Below are 22,957 nucleotides of genomic sequence, written 5' to 3' on the forward strand. Positions count from 1 at the left end.
GTAGTTTTGAGAATAAAAGTTTGGATTATTTTGGGAAGGTACCCTAAATAGTTTGGATTATTCTAGAATAACCCAAAGTTCGGATTATTTTGAGCGGACCGAACATAATTGGGATTATTTCTGTCAATTTTTCCTAAAAAAAAAAGTAAAAATAAATATAAAATACAACTCATATTTAGTAAATATGGACGGTAAATAACAAAACAAAAAAGGAAATTTTCTCATATACCTCAACAAATTTTATCGATGGCATATGGTAAATAAAAAATTTTTATAAGAGGTATAAACACGAAAAATCCGAATTTTTTTTTACAACTTAGACTATTAAATGGAAAAAAAAAAAGGAAAAAGGTCTTCTTGTAAATATTACACCAAAGCATGGCCTTTTGGGCACTCATGTCAACATATATGAGGCTCGATACAGCTGCAATTCCAACTAAACTTTTACCATTTCTCGACAGAAAGAGAGAGAAAGATGCATAAACCAAAAGGCGGTACCACTGCAATTGTAGACGATGATGAACCAAAAAATCGTTCTGGGAAAAGACCCAAAATCATCCATAATATCATACCAGAAGATGAAGATGATGAAGAAGATGAAGATGAAGATGAAGATGATGATGAAGATGAGAGAGAAAACTTATTGTATAATAACTTCCATTACTTCCCACCACCTATACCTTCATCAATTGTTGTTTGTGATGCGCTTGAATTTGATTTTCCAATCATTTATGTCAATACTTCCTTTGAAACCTTCACTGGTTACCGTGCCAATGAAGTTCTTGGTCGCAACTGGTTAGTTTTCTCATCTTCTATCTTTTTTATCACTTTCATTTTGTCATTTATTTGCTTAACTAATTTGATTGTAAGTAATGATTTTGTTTATAAAATATCATGCATTAGTTTGATTTTTTTTTTTGCTGATTTTTTTCCAATGTTAGAATGTTTTGATTGCTGGATTACATGATTTTATTTGTTCTTTGTTGAACTATTGCAATGTGTGCTGTGCTAATTTCCAGATCTCAATCAAGATGAAACGTTCATCTGTGAATTACAAGTTACAACTACTGTTTGTCTTATATAACGCATAAAATAATATCCTAGAATAGTGGTAGAATATACTATATTACAAGCTAGAATATGCACAAGAAACTTCCTAAATTACAACAAATTACAGCCTCATTATATATATGTATATATATACACACACAAAATATATAAGTCCATTTTTTTTTTCCTTTTTCCTAACTATTATCTATAAACAATTGTAATATTTAAGATACTTTCTCCATTCTAAAATAAGTGTTACGTGGGGTGAGACACAAAAACTAAGGAGAGGATGGAGAAAAATAAAAAGAGGGACTCATGTGATGAAGAAAGAGATAGCGAGAAGTACTATAACTCAATGCCGAACAAATAAGGTCCTCTTCTTTTGGACTTATTTTCAGTTCTCTTAATTTCACTTTAGTTTCTCTTTGCAATTTCATTTCTCCGAGTTTATTTCAGTTTATTCACTTTCTCTCAGTCTAAAAGAATGTGGCCTAACATTGCATTTGCTTAGAAACTTTTTGAAAATGATAAATGTAACACTTATTTTAGGGGTCGTTTGGTTGAAGTTGGGAAGCATAGCTTCCTTTGAATTTGCATTTCCCATGAAATTTCATTTCCTAGGAAGTACATTTTTTTGTTTGGTTGAACATGGGTAATTCTATTTCCCACGGGAATTTCCACTTACCTAGGGGGCCTAGGTAAGTTATTTCCTCCATTTTGTAGGAAATAGAACTCTAGTTCTACTTCCCATGTTTTTGCCAACCAAACAACACATATACCTACTTCCTAGAAATTCTAATTTCCCATGTATTTGAAGGTTAACCAAACAAGCTCTTCGAATACAAGAAGTACGTTATTGATAATGAGGAAGTACGTTATAGATAATATTATAATATAGTCATACTCCTGTTATAATTTCTTTGATTCTATTCCAATGCACCAACTTAAATGAAGAATAAGAATATGTAATTGATCATATAGAAACATATTGTTTTATAGGTTATATAATTATATGATAAAAAAGATCTTTTGTTGAAGTATATTTCTAGCAACATCTAATGGTACATGAATGATAATAATTTGAGTATTTAAACAAAAGTTATACTTAACTTATATAATTTGAGTATTTAAAGATAAGTTATACTTAACTACTACCCCCCTCAAGTTGGAGTATCAATATGTCTAATGCGCAACCTACTAGTGAGTAACAAAGATTTAGACTCTCGAAGCTATCAGGCGCTCATTCAAATGTAAGTAGTAGCAATATGACAACTTGAACGAAGTGATAATGCATTTTAATATGCCTATTCTGCTCATAGAAAACAAGATTAGCCCCATACAAGGGAGCTTGAATATCACAATACAACAACTTAGGATGATCATCACTTATCACAGGATACAACAAAGAGATTCTAATACAATCCATACGGAAATTTAGGCACAGATAGATATTCAACTTTGGTAAATGACCTAAAAGTGGGTTGCTTCTATGTCTTCCAAGATAGAGGGGAACAAAATATTCACTAAATGGATGTTGACTGAAAGGGAAACTCGCTCAATATACCTTCATTAGGATTGTCTTCATTTAACACAAAACACGTGAAGCTGTCTTGGATAGCCCACAAATGAGCTAAAATGTGAACCCATGATAGTTAACACATAGGTGCTCTAAGTTAGATTACTAGATAACATCCTTCAAACGAGCCACTTCAATGTCGGAGAAGTACTTAAAAGCACTCAAGTCTTTTATGTGAAAAGCACCTACATAGTGTTTAAACTTATAAAAGTTAACAATAGCCTCATGAGATGATCTTGACTAGGGTGTTAATGAGTCAGCTCGCGAACTATTTGAGTTCGGCTCGGTCAAAGCCCGGGCTCGAGTAAAAGCACCCAAGTCTTTTATTTGAAAAGCACCTACATATTGTATAAACTATAAAAGTTAACAATAGCCTCTTGAGATGATCTTGACTAGGGGTGTTAATGAGCCAAGCCTGCTCGCGAACTTCGAGTTCGGCTCGGTCAAAGCTCGGATCGAGTGGGCTCGGCTCGTGCTCGATAAATTAACGCCCAAGCCCAAGCCGTCTATGGCTCGGCTCGAAAGCTCATGAGCGGCTCGAAAACTTTTTACTTAGGTAATATTTATGCAAATTATTAATATCCCACATCGATTTTGAAGATAAACAACACCCTTATTTACCCTTATTGTTTGCTATGTCTGACTTTTCTCGGTGAAGGCTATCTATACTTTGACAATATTTGATAATTTATAGGCTGTACAATCTTATAAGGTTCGAACAAATAACTTAAAACACTATCTAATTATTATGAAGTACAAAAATATTAGATTAGATTGTCCACAAGTCTACAGTAGCTAGGAAAATATCTTTTTGGAATAGGTGGTGGGAATATTTTACAAACCAGTTTGTGGAATATTCATGCCAAGGCTTGTAGCTGGGGAGATGATTTTACTTTTCAACTTTCATATGTCCCATATCGAAGGAATAACAATTGAGAATTCACCACTATAAATATGTGTGTATTTGCATCTTGTTAGATACTTATAGATGTTAGGGCCTAGCTTACCTAATGGGGCTAACTCTTTAATGAATTAAAGATTTGAGTTTGACAAGATTTAGTTGGGTAGTAAAAATTTCAAAGCCTGATTTATCTAAGTTTAATCAAATCAATTATGAGCCGAGTATGGGTTTGAACCATTTGAGCTCGAGCCGAGCCAAAATTTTCAAGCACGACGAGCTTCGAGCTCAAGCCGAGTTGGACCTCAATAATATTCGAGCCAAGCCGATCTTGGACATGTTCGGTCTCGGTTCGGCTCGTTAATACTCCTAATCTTGTCAGTTGTGTACCCAATTATCCGTCGGGGTTTGTATGTGGGTTATATAGTGTAATGTTGGGTTTAACATAGTTTTTGAAGAGATTGGCAACAATTTTAAGTATATGATAAGTATCTCTAAGAAATTAGAAAAATCAGGCTTAATATTTACATGTCTTCCCATCCCACCCATCTCAAACAAAAGCATGGAATTGCACTTGAAAACTTGGGTTTTCGCTAGGCGATAATTCTACTCAATCATCTTTAGTCTCACTACTTGTTGGTAAGGGTAAAGGAGCTAGAGAGTGAAATATGAGGTCTCAAGTGGTCCTCTATAATCTCGACCAAGAGTAAAGAAACAAGTAATGGGTTTCTTTATCGGAGAACAACAAATACTATTGTTGATACAAAGACCCCAAAAACATGTATAATGTTAATTCTAATGAGCTAGGTCGGCTGCATTAGTTAAGATTTATCTCTTCTCTTTTGTCGAGCGTAATATGCTCTAGCAAACCTAATTTCTTCATATTGTTTCTAATGCCCTCTATTCAAGCCATCTTCAGCCTTTTATGTAATCTTTAATTCTCAATTCTTCACTACTCTTACTAGTGGCTAGTGCATCATTTTATCACATCTCTCATATGCAAGAACTACCGTGATTGTTATTCTCAAAATCTGCAACTCAAAGCCTCTTTCGAATATCTTCTTTTTGAAATCTATATATTTGTGTGTTCACAAACATCCAGCTCAAAATATACATCTCTATTACCACCGTCTTCCTAATATGGAAAATTGTAAATGCCTAACACTTAGTCTCATGTAATAACAATATTCTAATAGCCGTTATATAAAATTTTCCTTTGAACCTTAGAGACACGACGGGCACACAAATCACAAAGTGTTCTTCTTCTATGCCATACTCACTGTATTTTAAGAGTCACGTCTTGATCAATATCTCCATTACTTTGTAACATTAACCCAAGGTACTAAGACTAGTGTTACCTAATTCGCCCAAAATGGGCCAAAAGTAAACCAAAACCCACCATAATTTGCTTGTCTCAGCTCGCAATTCTTAAGGGGGATTAGCGAATTAGGTAGCAACTCCTTTCCATGTAATGCTACTACATCCTCGATTGACTCCCTCTCATTAGGATTGTACTCCATGTACTCTGTTTTGTTCTAACATAACCTAAACCCTCAAGATTCTAATTAGGGAATCTGATGTTACTCTTTCACACATCGTGACATTTGTTTTCACGTCCAACATGTCCTCAACTATGTCAAATTAGGTACATGGTATACCCTTCTTCGACATTGCATCAATCGAGTCCGTTGCAAAAGCAAATCAACAATGCCGATGAGATGTATTGTTCCGTAGGAATAACACTTGTAGCTAAATATGCCATATTCATGTATTCTTTTCCCTGGGCCCTGGCCTCCATATCAAACATAACCTCGCTTTAGATGAACTGGGAAATGCATGTTAAAACCGCTCTAAAGTTACTTGGCCTCTGCTACAAGTAACCAAGGCAAGTGCATGTCCACATATTATAATTGGCCCTTTGTAGAAAACTTGGTTGTTTTCGACATCAGAATTCATAAATTTAAGTGACCATATACATTTCAATGTGTAAACTCAGCCCATGCATCACACATGGAGGATATCATAAATTTAAGCGACCATATACATGTCAAAGTGTAAACTCAGCCCATGCATCACACATGGAGGATATTATCCACTACACATGATTCAAGATCTCATATTAACTGTGGAGCATCCGCCATCCGGCACAAGAAATCAAGTTTGAAGACCCTTGTAACAGTGAATGAGTTAAAGAAAACAGAAATTCCCTCATCTGCATGGTTTAGATATTGGTATCTGTGATCCAGAATTGTGTCTCTACACCTCCCATGCAGGAGCCTTTTGATTTCGGTGGCTTGCTATGTCCATCTTGTTAACACTGTATTCACTCAAATGACTCGCCAATTGGGTGGGCCTGCAGTTGGTAGCACCTTGTATAATTAAAAAAATTCCTCTTAAAGTATACAGAACAGAAAGGATAGCTATTTTCTACACCTGTACCTGCTAACTATGTAGTCTGAAGAAGGTCATATAATTTACTCATTCTAGCTCATGACAACCAGTACCCAAGGAGTTGTTTCATGTGAGGGAAATCCGGCTTAAAAATGTTTTAGTGTCAATAGAACATAGAGATGTTCTTTTCAATGATCCAGCCAAGCATAGCTCGTTGGTCATGTGTTTAGCAAGCATGCATCCTTAGACAATGGCTGTCCAGGTCATATTAGGTAAGAGGTAAGAGGTAAAAGAACTAGAACCATTTCTCAAGTTTGTATAATGTCTTTCACGTTACCCTTTTGGAGAACATCAAGATTTTGGCAAGTTCTATATGATCTCGTATTTGAAAGCAAACAGGACAATGGATCCTGTTTAGTGTAGGCCTGGAGAAGAATAAAACTAGGGATCGTTGTCCTGAATATGCTATATTCGCTGATTTGAGTGCTTTGGCTCTTGTTTTTCACTATATTGCCAGACAAGATACTAAGATATTTTCAAATTGGTGAATCCCCATGATGTCAACCGATGCTCCAGAGTCCTTACCTTAGTGTTGCTGATTTCTGCTTGTTGGTTCTTGGTTGTTGTGCAGGAGATATTTCCCTTCATATTTCAACATTTAACTTGTTGAGCATAATGTTTACTGATTGCTGAGTCAAGTGAAAGTGAATCTGAAGATCTTATTTTTCTCATTGCACTACTATTCTTGGAAATGAATTAGGTTAATCGCGTGAACAACAGTTTATTCCTTCATATGGTTGATAAAGTGAGATGTCTTGTTTATGTTTATAAATTGGATACTTTATATAATGTCTTTTGTTACCTTCTCTATCTATTCTATTGCCTTCTGTCCACATTGATGCAGCCTATTTTTTAGGGAAATACAGATTTTTTTAAACAGAATGAAGAACCTTCTATGCTATATATATATATATATATATATGATTGAATTTTTTGCTCAATGTTGCTTGAGACGGTATTGACTTTTAGTGTCATTCCTTTCCAGTCGTTTCTTACAGTACAGGGACCCTCATGCTCAAAGAAGGCACCCTCTGGTGGATCCCGTAGTCGTTTCTGAAATGAGAAGATGTCTTGAAGACGGAGTAGAGTTCCAAGGGGAGCTTCTCAATTTCGGAAAGGATGGTACTCCCTTGATAAATAGGATGAGGCTTCAACCAATATATGCTGATGATGGAACTGTCACTCATGTCATAGGCATTCAGATGTTTTCAGAAGCAAAAATAAACCTTAACCATGTGTCTTATCCAGTTTTTAAACAGACATATGACCAGCAAATCAAGTGTATGGATGAACAGTCCACAAAGGATGCCGAATTCTGTGGTATCCTCCAACTTTCTGATGAGGTCCTGGCTTATAACATATTATCACGTTTGACTTCGAGAGACGTAGCATCAATTGGGTCTGTTTGTAGAAGGATATACCAGTTAACAAAAAATGAGCATGTGAGAAAGATGGTTTGTCAAAACCTATGGGGAAGGGAAGTGACGTGTAATTTGGAGCTAATGACAAAAAACTTGGGGTGGGTTCGACTGGCAAGGGAACTCACAACTCTTGAGGCTGTTTCTTGGAGGAAGTTTACTGTAGGGGGATCAGTTGAGCCATCACGTTGTAATTTCAGTGCCTGTGCAGCTGGAAATCGCCTTGTTCTATTTGGTGGTGAGGGTGTTGGAATGCAGCCTATGGATGACACTTTTGTGCTCAACCTTGACTCAGAGCATCCGGAGTGGCGCCGTGTGAGTGTTAAGTCATCGCCTCCTGGACGATGGGGTCACACACTTTCGTGCCTTAACGGGTCCTGGCTTATTGTATTTGGAGGGTGCGGGAGAGAAGGGTTACTGAATGATGTCTTCGTTCTAGACCTAGATGCCAAGCATCCTACTTGGACTGAAATCTGCGGTGGGACTCCCCCGGTCCGCCGATCTTGGCATAGTTCATGCACTGTAGACGGGTCTAAGTTGGTCGTATCAGGGGGATGCACAGATTCCGGAGTACTCCTTAGTGACACATACTTGCTTGACCTCACTACAGATAGGCCAGTTTGGAGGGAGATTCCTACTCTGTGGGCCCCACCTTCGAGGCTTGGTCACTCACTTTCCGTCTATGGGAAGGAAAAAGTATTCATGTTTGGAGGATTGGTGAAAAGTGGGCAGTTGAGGCTGCGATCAGGTGAGGCCTATACCATCGACATAGGGAACGAAAAGCCTCGATGGAGGCAATTGGATTGTGGTGCACTTGCTGGAACGGGGAGCCAAGGAGGGGTAGTTGTCCCTCCTCCGAGGCTTGATCATGTTGCTGTGAGCATGCCATGTGGAAGGATAATCATATTTGGGGGTTCAATTGCTGGTCTGCATTCTCCTTCCCAGATTTTTCTGTTAGATCCTTCGGAGGAGAAGCCGTCATGGAGGACTCTGAATGTCCCCGGGCAGCCTCCTAAATTTGCATGGGGCCACAGCACCTGCGTCGTTGGTGGGACCCGAGTCTTGGTGTTGGGTGGGCATACTGGTGAGGAGTGGATACTGAATGAGTTGCACGAGCTGTGTTTGGCTAGCAGTCATGACTCTGACCTTTGATTATGTAAATCCCTACAGGAACTTTTTGATCCCTCATGTTGCTTGAGGGAGTGAGGCACGGTTTCCCCCTGGTATTGTGTTGGGAAAAAATGTATTTGCCCTATGTATCAATGTATTATGTATTGTGTATTATGTAATATGTATTATGTATGTATCTGTTTGCAATTTAGTATATGAGTATTATGTTCAATCCCCTAAGGGGCCTTGTCTGCAAACTAGGGCCGGGTTGACCTGAGTGAGGTTCCGGTCTAGTTAGGGTAATTTCTCCTTATCTTAAAAAAAGAAGGAAAAAAAAATCCCTGGTTGTTGATGTATTAATGCATTGAGAAGTTTGTTTGACACCGTAGGAAGTATATTTTTGTCCTTGTAACCGAGTCTGATATGCATTGGTTTCCATGTCTTCTTTTTTGGTTAATACAGATTATTTAAACTAAGTTGGTCAGAGGTGTATTTTTTCAATGATGAGAGAGGAGAACTAGAAATATGATTTACATGAAGAGGATACGATGATGAAAACCAAGTACACACATGGCGAGAAGATGACCAAGCATATACTCTCATAAAAATTTCGTTTTTTCGGGATAGGAGGAGGATTTATGATTAAACCTAAGAAACTCAAATCTAGCCGTAATGCTCTGTGCGTGCGAGAGTAGCCTTAGAGGAAATTTGTACAAAAATATCATTCTTATTATCTTAGTACACAAATTGGACACATGCTCTTAAGACTTAAGAGGTTGACACTTTGAGAATTTCTCTTCTTTAAATAAAACATATCAATATATCTGCTGACAACAAATGGAAGAAACCATTGCTGTCTCTCCAATCTCCATTATGTTATTAATGTTACAAAAAAGAAAAAGTAATCCAAAGTAGTCATATTCATATGTCACACATATACTGATATACACACTTAAAAAAATATGCCAAACCTACAAGTGGAGCTTTTTAAAAACCCATGACCCATACCTCTTTTAACTCTCAGTGGTACAAACTTTTGCTGCAAAAAAATAGTTTCTCCTTGTCTTCAAACTCACACTTCACCCAGCAACAAACACATATACTGATATACATATTACATATACAGATATACTCTTCTTTCTAGGTTTATTTCTTTCTGAGTTTCTGGGTTAAAAATGCCGTAAACCTCACTAAACCCAGAAAAATTCATCCTTTTTATGAGAAACTAAACACAACCCATTTCAATTCAATTAACTTCAACCAAAACCCACAATTTTTACCCAGAAAAATTTAACTTTTTTTTTTAATACCATGGACCCATCACCTTCAATGGTTCATTTAGCAATGGCGGCGTTTTTTGGGGCTTCAATAATGGCAATCTCTGCTTTATTCATCCATAAACGAAGTGTCGATCAAATCCTTGAACGTTTAATCGAAGTGCGCCGCAAAAAGGCGGTTTATAGGGCTGATAGATTGGTGGATGGTGAGTTAGAAGAAGAAGAAGAACATATGGGACATGTGGAAGACGAAAATGGAGTGTTTCATGATGTTGTTGTTGATGATAATGATGATGATGATGAGATTGAAATATCTGGGCAAGTTTGGAGTGTTCAAAGTGCAGGTGGAGAGAACATGAATTTGAATATGATTTCAAGTTATGGAATTTCTTCTTCAGTACCTAATGTTGTTGGGTTTTCTAATGATTGGTTAGAAGATGATTCTGGTAACCGTTGTTTATCTTCTTCACTTGATAAATCACACTTACCTTTGCTTCAGAGATATCTTAGAAGTGGTAATTTTATTTAATTTTACTCTTCTTTTTTTTTTTCTGGGTTGATTTTGTTAGGAAGAAAAGGATGATAAGTAGTTTGGTTTTTAGAATGTGCAGTAAAAGTATGTGTTAATCAGTAAAAATATCAGTTTCAGTCAGTTAAAATCACTTGTTACAAGTGAAAGTAGGTTTTAATCTGTAAAAATAAGTGTTGATCAGTAAAAATATCAGTTTTAGTCAGTTAAAATCACTTGTTACAAGTGAAAATTAGTGATATGAATTACATAAATCGTTTTCTGATAGTGAGTTTTTTTGTAATTTGTAGGAGATGTTTGTTCATCAAAGACATCTACTTCCAGTAAAAGGATTGCTTCTCAAAATATAAACAGAAATGCTTCAGAAAACACAATAGATTCCAATGAGCAAGACAAAGAGCTCCAAAATGGAGATGCAATTCATTCCCAAGAGAACAATGATACTTCTGCAAATGCTGTAAGTGTTTGTTTTTGTAGGTTAATTCTAGCTTGTTTCTATAACTCTATGCTTTAGAGTATCCATCTTCGATTGTATGGCATGTTCACTTCACCTTATTTTTACTTAGGCTCCATTTGGTAGGGCGTAAAATCGTTCTCATGGAAAACTGTTTTCCTTTATTTTCGGTTTTACATTGTTTGGTTGGCAAAGTAGTGTAAAATTATTTTCCCTTGGAATAAACACTTTTGTAGTAAGAAATTCACAATATTCTACCCCCATTTAGTAACTTTATTTTCCACAAATAGGTTAGCAATTTGAACTTTGAATATATTTGGATTATATTCCACATATAGAGAATCCCTTAGATTAGAGTTATCCCAATTGTCTTTTTGATGTTAGTTATTGATGGAGTTGCAGGATAGTAAATTGTCTGCTCAAAAGTCATCTGCTTTCCCAGCTGGATATGAAAATATTAACAGTATGCAAGATCAGAAATCCAGAGTCGCTGCTTGTGAGAGAAAAGCTATTTTAGATTTGCCGGCCAATGTGGAGTTAGACATGCCTTCAACTGGGGGAAATGATTTTACGGCTGAAAGTGTTCTACCGCTGAAAGCTGCAATGCCTGGTGAGCTGATAATTGGAAATATGAACACTAGCTTGCTTGATTTATTTCAAATGTGTTTCATGTGTTTTTTTTTCTTTTGGCAATTGAAATTTTATTGATAACCAAAGTGTTTAGTTCTAAAACTTTCATTTTCACGTTTTCAAACATTGCTATCTTTAACTATCTACAATTAAAAAATTAAAAGCTGCATTTTGAGAATATAAAAAGTAAGACAAAATTAATAAAATTTTTACTAGATTACATTTGATTTTTAATAAATGTAATACTTATTCTATTTCTTTTATTAGTTTAAAGACTTTCATTTTCACGTTTGCCAATACGCAACTTAAAACATTACTATCTTTAACTATCTACAACTAAATAATTTATAAGCTAAATTTTGAGATTATAAAAAGAGGACAAAATTAATATATTTTTACTAAATTACATTTGATTTTTATATCAGTAAAAACTTCATTGTCGAAGTAGAGTATGCGACTAGTGCAAAAGCGAAAGTGTTATGAGTTATGACTAGTTAAAGACGGAGAGGTAGAGAGAGGATCTTAATCACCTCGTAGGCTCGTACTCCCTGTTCTAAACAACATATGAAGACGTTAATTTAACTAGCCGAATATGCCATGTACTCCTGTAGTGTCGGATGAAGCAAGAAAGCTGGGGAAGCTGTCTAAAAAAATAGATGACAAATAGGGATGAATGCCGAGGAAAAGCTAGTTCGATTCAGCATAGTTTATGAAATTATTCTTTTCCATCTCTCCTCTCCTTCAGCAGTTGTTTCGATGGAGAGGGAAATCTTTTTATTGTGACCATTTAGGCTTCCTTCTTTTGACTTGAAAACTCACCTGAACTTACCCAAACTTATTGACCCTTCTGAACGTATATGATCATTGGCAATATCTGAAACTTATTTTTGATTGTAGTCTGAAGTACTGAATTTATATGATACTAACCACAATTTTTTTTTCATTACTTATCATTATTTCATAGGGTGACTGCAATATCTTCTGCTTCTTTTTGCATTACCTTGCTACCATGATCTATGTTTTAATCAGTTCTGCTTGAACAATTGTTTCATGCTACGTGTCATTTATAAATGAGCCAAGTGTAAAACTAATATCTTATGGTTTTCTGTTTATCATGGCTTTTTATTCCTTCTTTTGTGGGAGATGTCATCTCCTTAATCTAACTTGATAATTGATATGATATAATCTGTAATATGAATAGTGCCTCTAAATGTGGAAGAGGAGGAAGTCCAAAGAATGCTTCGTGAATGTTTAGAACTCCGGGAAGCATATGTTTATAGGGAGCAAGTTGCGCCCTGGAACAAACCTTTAGATGATACTGCATCGGGAGCAGTAGAAGACCCTTTTCACTTCTATCCAATCGAGAAAACTGATGTGAGTTTCCTTTCCTAGTGAAAAAATCGTATGAAATCTTGAGGATGTAGAAGTACCCGCTATAACTCTTAGAAGCTGGATTAATATTTATGACTTTAATCTGTCTAATCTTTGAGATTTTCTATGAGGATGCTGGATTGCTTTTCCTTGAGCTTTGAGTCACTTCATTCCCTTTTTGAAACAGCATGATTGTAGGATGGAAGATGGTATTATCCATATATATGCAAACAAAGATGGTGAGCAACATAACTTTATTCGAGATCTCTGTCATTATAGCTGTTCCTCTTGTGCTACTTGACATTACCTGCATATGTTTCAGACACCGAAGAGCTTTTCCCTGTTCCAAGTGCAACACAATTCTTCACTGACATGCATCAAATTTTGAAGGTCGTTTCAAGTGGAAATGTTAATTCTGCTTGTTTCCACCGATTACGGTTTCTTGAGGAGGTAGTTTTCTTTAGCTTTTGTTTCAGATTTTTCAGCTCATGTGTGATGTGTCTGTGGCTTATGATAACATGCATCTGAATCCTAATTTCATGCAGAAATTTCGTCTTTATCTGTTAGTAAATGCAGATAGGGAATTTCTGGCTCAGAAGAGTGCACCACATCGTGACTTTTACAATATCAGAAAGGTTGATACACATATTCACCATTCTGCTTGTATGAATCAAAAACATCTTCTTCGGTTTATAAAGTCCAAGTTGAGAAAGGAACCTGACGAGGTACTAGAATTTTCTCTCTGTATATAAAATGATGTTTCTTCGGTAACGCTTTTCAATTGAGAAAATTTGTAAAATTTCCATTATCTACAAGGTTCCGATGTTGTTTGCTTTACTGTAGGTTGTCATATTTCGGGATGGAAAGTACCTCACATTGAAAGAAGTTTTCGAGAGCTTGGACTTGACAGGGTAAGTAGGGCCAGCCTTTTCTGAATTGCTTCTGTTCTGCTCCATATCTAAATTTTAACTCTTCCTTTTTTTGTTAACTTTCGCAGGTATGACTTGAATGTTGACTTGTTGGACGTACATGCTGATAAGACAACCTTTCATCGATTTGATAAATTCAATCTCAAGTACAATCCTTGTGGACAAAGCAGACTGAGGGAAATCTTCTTAAAGCAAGATAATCTTATCCAAGGTTTATGCATGATTCAATCAGTCTTTTGTTAGCTATTGACAAAATAAGTTTACTTTGTATCTTTGAAATTCTGAAGGCATTATTCTGGATTGCATTTCAGTTCAAAAAGTAGTTGTTGCTTAATAAAGTATATTGCAGGACGTTTTCTGGCAGAAGTAACAAAGGAAGTTCTAGCTGATCTGGAAGCCAGCAAATACCAGGTCTGAATTTCACCAAAGCATTTGAACTGTTCTTTTGTATGACCATTAACATGGAAATTGCACTGCAACTTACCTAATCTTGAAATAATTGTGAATATTAAGATTAGATTAAGAGGTATTTGATGAAAAAAACTCACTTTTCTACGACAGTGTATGTGTTTGTGGAAGTGATCCTTGGAATTATGCTCCATTTAAATCATCTTAATGGCTCATTTGGTTCAAAGTCTTAAACCAAGAGAAAGTTACCGCGTTTGTGTGTAATTATCAATCACCAAGTATTTCTTTTATTTTCACTAATTCATTGCGTGCCGACATCTTTACTATAGTAACTGGTAATGAACATAATGAAGGGCAGTACTTACTTTGCAGTGGAAAGGCATTACCATGGTCCATGGACTTAATATGGGATATCCTTTGTGAAGTTGCGTACAAACTCATTACTATTCCCTCAAATTATGACCTTATATCAATAGGCCGTAAGTGCAATGTTTGATCATTGCTTATCATCTTCCAGCTTTGTTGAAGAAATTATAGATAAATTTCTGAGTTTATTCTCAGATGGCCGAGTATCGGATATCCATATACGGGAGGAAGCAAAGTGAATGGGACCAGCTGGCGAGTTGGTTCATCAACAATGAGATCTACAGCGAAAATGCAGTTTGGTTGATCCAGGTATAGTTGGTGCTGCATATTTTTGCATGCTAATCTTGTATATTTGTAAAAATGCTTGGGTCATAAAGGTAGTCGACCATTACGTGCAAGTTGCAACTAATAACTAATAACTAATAACTAATAAACAAAGAAACAATTGTAATCCCATCTAACTTATAAAAATTGCCTTTACTTATATGCCCGACAAACAAATTTACTTTGACACAATTAGCACCCAATATTTATTAAACACAAATCTTGACTACCAGAAAAATAATAACTTGCAACGAAAATCTTGAATTGAGTAACAAACAGAACGCTACAATTGAGTATGAGAGAAATCAAATCGTTGATTTTGATCATTGTAAAAGTGGTGATTGAAATCCCGATGTGTGGTGGTCAAGACTATATAAATATTAGAATTTTCAGTACGTGATGGCTGGTTATCTATTTTTTTCATCTGATTAAGGGATTTGAATGAAATTGAGTGATTGTTCACACCTAATGGATTTTGGAATTCCAACGGATGGTTTGTACTTATCATAATTATGTATGTGAACTCAATCGGGACAATAATTCAAAAAAGAGGTGTGATGGTGTGGGAGTAAGAGGTTTTGGGTAGGGGAGGAAACTAACCAATTATCATAGCAATTGTGAATATGAGTTATGTCGATATGTTTGGTAATTTTTTTAAAGACTGAAGAGTTTGATATGGAGCATAATGGAGAATCATCAAATTGTTCATGGATGACATTGAGTCAGGAGGGAGATGAGAAGCAACAATACATAAATGTGCTTATTGGATTATAAAGAAAGCTATAAAAAAGCAAAACAAACAAATAACACAAGGCCACATATCTAGAGGGATAATCATAATTAAATTCTAGGTACAGATTCTAATCCTTTTTATGATTCTTGGATAAAATCAGTTTCAGCAAATGGAAGTAGCTAAATCACACATTTTTTCTAAGTTTACCATACATAATGAATTACTGTCAACAGATACACTTCTTTTGAGTGAATGACTATTCTAACATGTCATAGCCTCATAGGGATTTGAAGATATGAGGAGCTTCCCCTCTCCCTCCTCCCACCCAACCTAAAACTCTTATCTCGGGAAAGAGTCGTATGTTTAACATTTGTTGTGCATCTAGCATGTTTGGTGCCTTCATAACTGTGTAACCCTACTCAAATTTCGTTATTATGTGAATATCTCCTCAAGTATCCAGTTGATAATATAAGAATTCCATATTACCACTTGAATGTGCTTGTCTCTTCATTGACTCAGTCAATGTTGGAGTGACATCACACTTTACAATGATAGGCGCCAAAATAGTTGAACAACTCAAAATGGGTATTTTAAATGCTTGGATCGGTGTTCGTGACTTATGTATAATTATAGTGCTCCAGGTGTAGTTTAATAAGAAGATTTGATCGCTTTATCTTGGTTCTTGCTCAAGTATTAGCAGCTCCTTGATCAAGAGTCATTCTAACAAATCTCTTAAATTAATCTGTATAGCTGCCAAGACTGTACAATGTGTACAAGAAGATGGGAATCGTTACCTCGTTCCAGAACATTATTGATAATGTATTTATCCCACTCTTTGAGGTCACAGTTGATCCTAATTCTCATCCTCAACTACACGTGTTCCTGAAGCAGGTCAGTTTTTTGCTTGTAGCTTGTTTTTTATGACTTTTTTCATGGTTATTGTAAAAGAGATGACACTCCAAGTTGATGGTTAAGATTAGTTGGCTTCTTTCAGCTGCTATCAATTTACTGGTGACTATGCTTAGTCAGACAAGTTCCTTCGTCAGTTTAAGAAATGTTGCTAGTCGAGACAAGGTAGAAGGTGTCAGGAAAGAATTGCCTATTTTTACGGATTAATTGATCAGTCGAATGGGTTTGATAAGAGTGAACAGAAGTCATATATGTATGTACTCTGTCCTCCAACAAACGGCATACATTCCTTTTTGGGTAGTCCACAAATAATTATTTTTGTCAATGTGAACAGAAATTCACATCACCAAAGACCAAACCCATGTGAAATGGACCCACTAACTTCATCTCTCACACACTATTTTTTCATATCTCATGTGATGTGGAATCCTCCACTTCCTTTCCTCTCAATCTATTTTGGATACTGTTACCCTATCTACCAAAAACCCTATTAAGAATTATTAAAATGCATGCTGAAGTCAAACAAGATGTTTATGGGAGGACGGAGGGAATATGTATATACGTATATTGGGATATCTTTAGCCACTCTATTTGATTTTTCATCTAATGTGACTCAAGTCCTTGCCACATTGTTCAGATTGAGCTCCACGGCAACTTCTTAATCATGACAGTTTCAGAGGAAGAATTGAATAACGAGGAGAGATAATGTACAGGAGAGAAAAATAATTTGCATTATGGCTCGTTTCTCTCTGATTCTTTTGTTGCAGGTTGTTGGATTTGATCTTGTGGATGATGAGAGCAAACCAGAGAGGCGACCAACCAAACATATGCCCACACCAGCTGAGTGGACTAACGAATTCAATCCTGCATTCGCATATTACACATATTACTGTTACGCAAATTTGTATACACTTAACAAGGTTTGTTCTCTTACCACGTGATTTGAGCTTGCACTTAATGAGGATTAGTAATATTTTGCCGCTGTTAAAAGTACTCCTGCTGTTGCATATGTCCACTTAGGCCCCGTTCTTTTCGACTGAATTAATGGGAATTCAGTTCAGTTCACACAAATTCAGTTCCAGTTCACACAAATTCAGTTCCAGTTCACACAAATTCAGTTCAGACAAATTCCTCTAGAAGTTTCAATTCAGTTCCATCCAGTCCAGACCAAAATAACAGGGCCTTAACTAGTTGTATCGGTTCCATATTATCAGTCACTTCAGAAAACTATTGCAACATTATTTATTATTGGTATTCTTCTGAAAAAGTACTAGTTAATTTAGATCTATAAATGAGAGTGAGGGATAGCTCAGTGGTTAATGCATCTCTCCCGATTCCAAGATGTCTCAGGATCGATTCTCATCCTTGGCAATTTGGAATCCCTTTCACTCCCCCCAACTTGCAATCCCTACCCCAAATAAAAATCAGATCTAAAATGCAATAGCTAGCTTATAATGTGTGTATGACATCAAAATACCAAAACTACGGAATGCACGACGTAGTCAACAATTAACATACATTTAGCTACTTCTGAATTTTGGGATCTTCATAATTGTCTTTTGTGTGTGTCATTGTGTTTGTGTTTTCATTACCAGCATTTTGTATGAATGAGTGTCAATCCTTGTTCAGCTTTCATCATGTGTTTGAACACGTGTGTGTGCCTATGTGTCAGTGTGTGTGTTTTCATTCACAGCATTTTGTATAAGTGTTAATTCTTGTGAAGCTTTCATTTTGTTGCTAGATTAAAATTATCTAAACTTCTTCTGCATTCTTTATTCACAGCTTCGCGAATCAAAAGGATTCCGGACAATCAAACTACGACCCCATTGTGGAGAGGTTGATGTCTCCTCTCTTTTTTATTCACGCACTCCTGTAATGTCTTTATAATGAACTTTTAGTTAAATATGTTCTAAACTTTTTTTTAATCTTCAACAGGCTGGTGATGTTGACCATTTGGCTGCTGGGTTCCTTTTATGCCATAATATATCACATGGGATTAATTTGCGAAAGTCTCCTGTACTGCAGTATCTGTATTATCTTGCTCAGGTCTCAAATTTTACACTTGAAAATAGTATATTCTGTATTTGAAATGCAAGATTAACTCACTCATTAAACCCTGCTCTTATACTTCCATCCTTTTATATCATGTTATGCTATATTTATTTTTCAGGAGTTCTCTGATTAGCTGCGACTTTTTTTTCTCTTATGTAGGTTGGACTGGCTATGTCTCCGCTGAGCAATAACTCCCTTTTCCTTGACTATCACCGCAACCCATTTCCAATGTTTTTCCAGCGAGGTCTAAATGTCTCTCTCTCCTCTGATGATCCTTTACAAATTCATTTGACAAAGGAGGCACTTGTTGAAGAATACAGTGTTGCTGCACAGGTGTGTTTCAGATATGCCGACATGCTTGTCTTGATTTTATTACACTTCATCTGTTGCCTACTCATCTCCTCTTTCCAGGTATGGAAGCTCAGTGCTTGTGACTTGTGTGAGGTAGCAAGGAATTCCGTCTACCAGTCTGGGTTTTCGCATGCTGCAAAGGTGAGAAACAATGGTATTTTGTAAGTAATTTTGATACTCCATTTCATGGCATGGTATCGCTATCGCCAGTTTGAAGTGGTGAAACTGGTATACAAGTGCAGACTCCTACTAATTGTCTTATTAAAATTTCACTGTTAATAATAATAATCAAAACCAAATTGCATATCCATATTGTAAAAATTTGCGCTGTTAATGCTACCTAAGAGCATGAGCAATGGGGTTGGTTTTGGTTGGTCTAGCAAAAAGTAAAGCTAGCTTTACTTAGCTTTACCATTGGAGCAATTGGCCCTTGGAGTTGGTTGGTCTGGATTTCTAGACCAACCATGCCTTGGATGGTGTGCATAACAACAAATGGGGTGTTGCCATATGTATCAATATTGCTTTATTGTTGCTGTTTTTTTTTTTACAAGATTGTTTTTTTATTTTAAAGTAAATAAAATCAGCTTATAATTTTTTAAAAAAAATTACATTACAACTATAAAGAAAATTATCTATATATTGAGCCTAAATTTGATATATTTTATCATATTTTTTCACAACCTACTTTTCTTTCTAATAACATTCTCCTACCTAAAATTATTCAAAATGTATATAAATTAATTAATATATCACTAATTAAAATATGAATAAAAATTATCTACTCTATATAAGAATAAGAACATTTTCGATAGGAAAGAGAGTATATGATGGAGTATACCAAAAGTAAGAGAGAGAATTAGAAAAGCCAAGTAGAACTAGTCTAGCCATTGTGAGAAAAAAAAGATGAGTTGGTGGGAAGTTAGTGGGATGTGAGGTGTAAGAAGGAGAAAAGGAGAGAGAATGGAAAAACTACAAAGACCAACAAAAACCCACCCACCCATTGTAGATGCTCTAATGGCCTGTTTGGTTATCGGTAATGAAATGTTATTAATGGTAATGAAGTTGTACGTAAATTTGTGAAGAAAGTCTTTGCCGTGTGGCTATGCCAATGGTAATGAAACTTCATTTAGAAACATCAGCTTTTCCTCACAAGTTTTCGTTACCACTCAAAAGTGATCTGATAATGTATGCTAATGACAAGCAATCAACATGGACATTGACATTGGACTTCTCTCACAAAATACTTATACATTAATTAATATTATTGTCATTTACCACCTATTAGGAAACAAAATTATTTCTTTCACTTGAAAGAATTTTGAAAATAGACAAAAATGATATGGTTTGGTGTAAGCTTTAAAGAGTGAAATTTAGGGGTAGAGGAAGCATGTATGTCTCTTTGTTTAGTCCGTACGATCATAACTGTTTACCTATTGTAATCTCTAGATATGCCTCTTTTAAGTAGGAAGTTTTCTTTTCTTTTATCAATGGTGGCTGTAGTGTAGTTACTGAATTTTATTCTCCTTACTATATAAACTCTCTTTACATCTACATATTTGCCTTGATACTTGTATCAGCTGCACTGGCTTGGAGGCAAATATTACTTGAGAAGTCCAGAAGGTAACGATATTCACAAGACAAACGTCCCTAAACTGCGTATAGCCTTTCGCCATGAGGTAAGTGTTCATTTGCAAAATTTGGTCGTCTGGTACCCGAATATCATGAGTTCATGACATGAGATGATACTTGATAATTTCTTCCTACAGACCTGGAAGGAGGAAATGCAGTATGTGTACTCTGGAAAAACAAAGATCCCTGAAGAAATCGACATTAATTGAGGAGATATCATAGATCCGAATTTTGGTATTCTTAGACGTTATGCACTTATGCTGCCGCACAGTGTACAGCCTGCACGCCATATTGGTTTACCAATTAGTTCTCGGAAAACTCTAGTTGCTCAAATTTAAGTTTAACTAAATAAGAGAGATGACTGAAGTTACAAAGGTTTCCTTACATGAGAAGTGACCATAATTTAGTTGGTTAAAAAAGCTAGGAATTTAGCATTGCTCTTAAGTTAAAGGTCTTATATTTACCAACAATATTGTACTTTGTTTTGTAGTAGTATACTTATAAGTTTATATATATTTTCTGGCCAATTTTTGACATGTTCCCCCACGGCTCCATCGCACCCTCCTTTTCTGTATCTCAAGGACCACGACTCGTTCATTCCTTAGATATGGAATATTCAATAGGGTTACTAAGCAGATTGTATATTTGGATCAATTTGTATGGTTGCCATATCAAAACTATGCCTTTTTTCACATTGGTTTAAAACTCCCACCTAGGGGTGGCAAATAATTGACCTGGTTTGAACACCCGACTTGAACCTATAAAAAATTGTAACTGGTTTGCACCTAAAATTTTGGTTAAATAGGTCACTTGTAATTGAACTTGTATTCGATCTGATAATAATTGATAACTGATCTTGACCTAGTAATCCATGACATGAATCGACATCTGTCCGAAAAAGACCGGTAATTGAAATGATGTGACCTGACAATGATCTGAATCTAATTTGACATTTGTCCTGATTATGACATAAAATTGATTATAACCCGACAAGGCTATTGTCTTGGTACTTGGTTGTACTCGACATATTGCTATTTGTTATTTGATTTTACCTGATTTATTGGTTGTACATAACTCGAATTATCATTAACTTCACCACATAGTAACATAAATCATAAACTAACACTACTACAAAAAAGCATGTATAGAGACTCTCTAACTAAGTGGTTTTTTTAGTAAACTAGATGTACTATTCCAGCATTGATCATAAATGAAATCTTAAATAATACGAATTAAATGTGAAGCAGCGACACACAAAGTTTCATGACTCGTTGTGTATTCGAATCGACCCCAGACCCCAGAACATTTCAGCTTCCTTAGCATCCTTGCAGTATGTCTTCCTTGCCATGCCTTGTATAGTTGTATCCATTCACCAATCACCACTATAATTTTTACACACTGGAGCTATACCAGTAACGCTAATAAAATCATCTTTAAAAGAAGGAAAAAGCTAAATGCAGCCCTAAGGGCTGCATATAAGAAGCTAAAAATGGAAAAAACAAACATTAACTTGTCATTTATTACATAGATTAATGCAAACTTTTGTCATAAATTTACAACTAAATTTCATTTTAAGCAATGTATTTATGTCTTATATGCAGCCCTTAGGACTGCATATAGCATAACCCTTAAAAGAAGTATCAGTATTGATTTTTTTTCTTAGCATTGCTCATTTTAAAAACTATAACAATAACTGCATAATGGAGAAAACTCCAAAGAGCAAAAGTACATTCATGTATTTGTGCTTATATCAAATTATCCAAACTTCCTAGTCCTGATTTTATGCATGTCTCAGACCATATTTTCACCGAAATAAACGTATATATAAATTTCATACAAAGATCTACAAAAAGGCAATAATATAACAAGATTCAGTTCCAAATTTAACCCATAATTTATACAAATATATTAAAAGACGTGCATAAACAAGAAACTGTGCCACGTGATACTCTCCCTAGGGAGTTTTAGTTCATGTAATTCATGTATAATAAAAAAATTTAGAAATTGCGTAATGTAGGAGTTCGATTTTCGAGACCTCAAGTACATATACTAAAGTCTTAACCACTAGACTAAGTTGTATTTAGTGTTACTATCATAAAATATTATATTAATAAATGAAATTTTTTCTTACCGGAATCATAACCCAAACCTAATAACTAGTTAAAACTTAAATGAAGAAACTTCTTTCCACCAAACTAAAACTAGTCCACATAACGTCACCTACAAATCAATGTAGGGTAGATTTACATTAAATCATCATGAGTACTAAATAGTCATATAGCCCTTTTAATAGTCATATACTACCTTCGTTTTCTATTATTTACAACGACTAGACATTTTTCCTTTCTACTTTATATCAAATCATTGCACCTAATAAAAAACGGATGTAGAATAATTTTTAAATTTTTTTTATATATGTAACTCAAGATATTGATATATGAAGTTACATTTCATAAACTGTGAAAAAAGCAAATGTAGCCGCGAATATATTG

At 35.4% G+C, this 22,957-nt stretch overlaps 2 protein-coding genes across 2 annotated transcripts; both read left to right on the forward strand.

The window, feature by feature from the left end:
* Nucleotides 1–430: 430 nt before the first annotated feature.
* LOC104897992 (adagio protein 3) lies at nt 431–8,979 on the forward strand. The gene is made up of 2 exons (XM_010684980.4): nt 431–795; nt 6,961–8,979. Exons 1-2 carry the CDS (start codon nt 476–478, stop codon nt 8,543–8,545), a joined length of 1,905 nt encoding a protein of 634 aa, XP_010683282.2. The 5' UTR covers nt 431–475; the 3' UTR covers nt 8,546–8,979.
* Nucleotides 8,980–9,532: 553 nt separating this feature from the next.
* On the forward strand, nt 9,533–21,001 carry LOC104897993 (AMP deaminase). The gene is made up of 19 exons (XM_010684982.4): nt 9,533–10,295; nt 10,600–10,766; nt 11,166–11,373; nt 12,595–12,767; nt 12,952–13,003; nt 13,087–13,214; nt 13,310–13,489; nt 13,608–13,675; nt 13,762–13,904; nt 14,043–14,104; nt 14,663–14,776; nt 16,275–16,415; nt 17,201–17,353; nt 18,216–18,269; nt 18,369–18,479; nt 18,645–18,818; nt 18,897–18,977; nt 20,414–20,512; nt 20,603–21,001. Exons 1-19 carry the CDS (start codon nt 9,815–9,817, stop codon nt 20,672–20,674), a joined length of 2,661 nt encoding a protein of 886 aa, XP_010683284.2. The 5' UTR covers nt 9,533–9,814; the 3' UTR covers nt 20,675–21,001.
* Nucleotides 21,002–22,957: the final 1,956 nt, after the last annotated feature.

Source organism: Beta vulgaris, chromosome 6 (assembly GCF_026745355.1).
Source record: "Beta vulgaris subsp. vulgaris cultivar EL10 chromosome 6, EL10.2, whole genome shotgun sequence".
NCBI lineage: Eukaryota > Viridiplantae > Streptophyta > Magnoliopsida > Caryophyllales > Amaranthaceae > Beta > Beta vulgaris.

Excerpts from the sequence above, each read along its gene's own strand:
- LOC104897992 (XM_010684980.4), top strand. The coding sequence starts at position 476 with ATGCATAAACCAAAAGGCGGTACCACTGCAATTGTAGACGATGATGAA. Across the intron at positions 796-6,960 it reads GAAGTTCTTGGTCGCAACTG|TCGTTTCTTACAGTACAGGG; the intron begins GTTAGTTTTCTC and ends ATTCCTTTCCAG.
- LOC104897993 (XM_010684982.4), top strand. The coding sequence starts at position 9,815 with ATGGACCCATCACCTTCAATGGTTCATTTAGCAATGGCGGCGTTTTTT. Across the intron at positions 12,768-12,951 it reads ATCCAATCGAGAAAACTGAT|CATGATTGTAGGATGGAAGA; the intron begins GTGAGTTTCCTT and ends TTTTTGAAACAG. Across the intron at positions 20,513-20,602 it reads GTATAGCCTTTCGCCATGAG|ACCTGGAAGGAGGAAATGCA; the intron begins GTAAGTGTTCAT and ends TTCTTCCTACAG.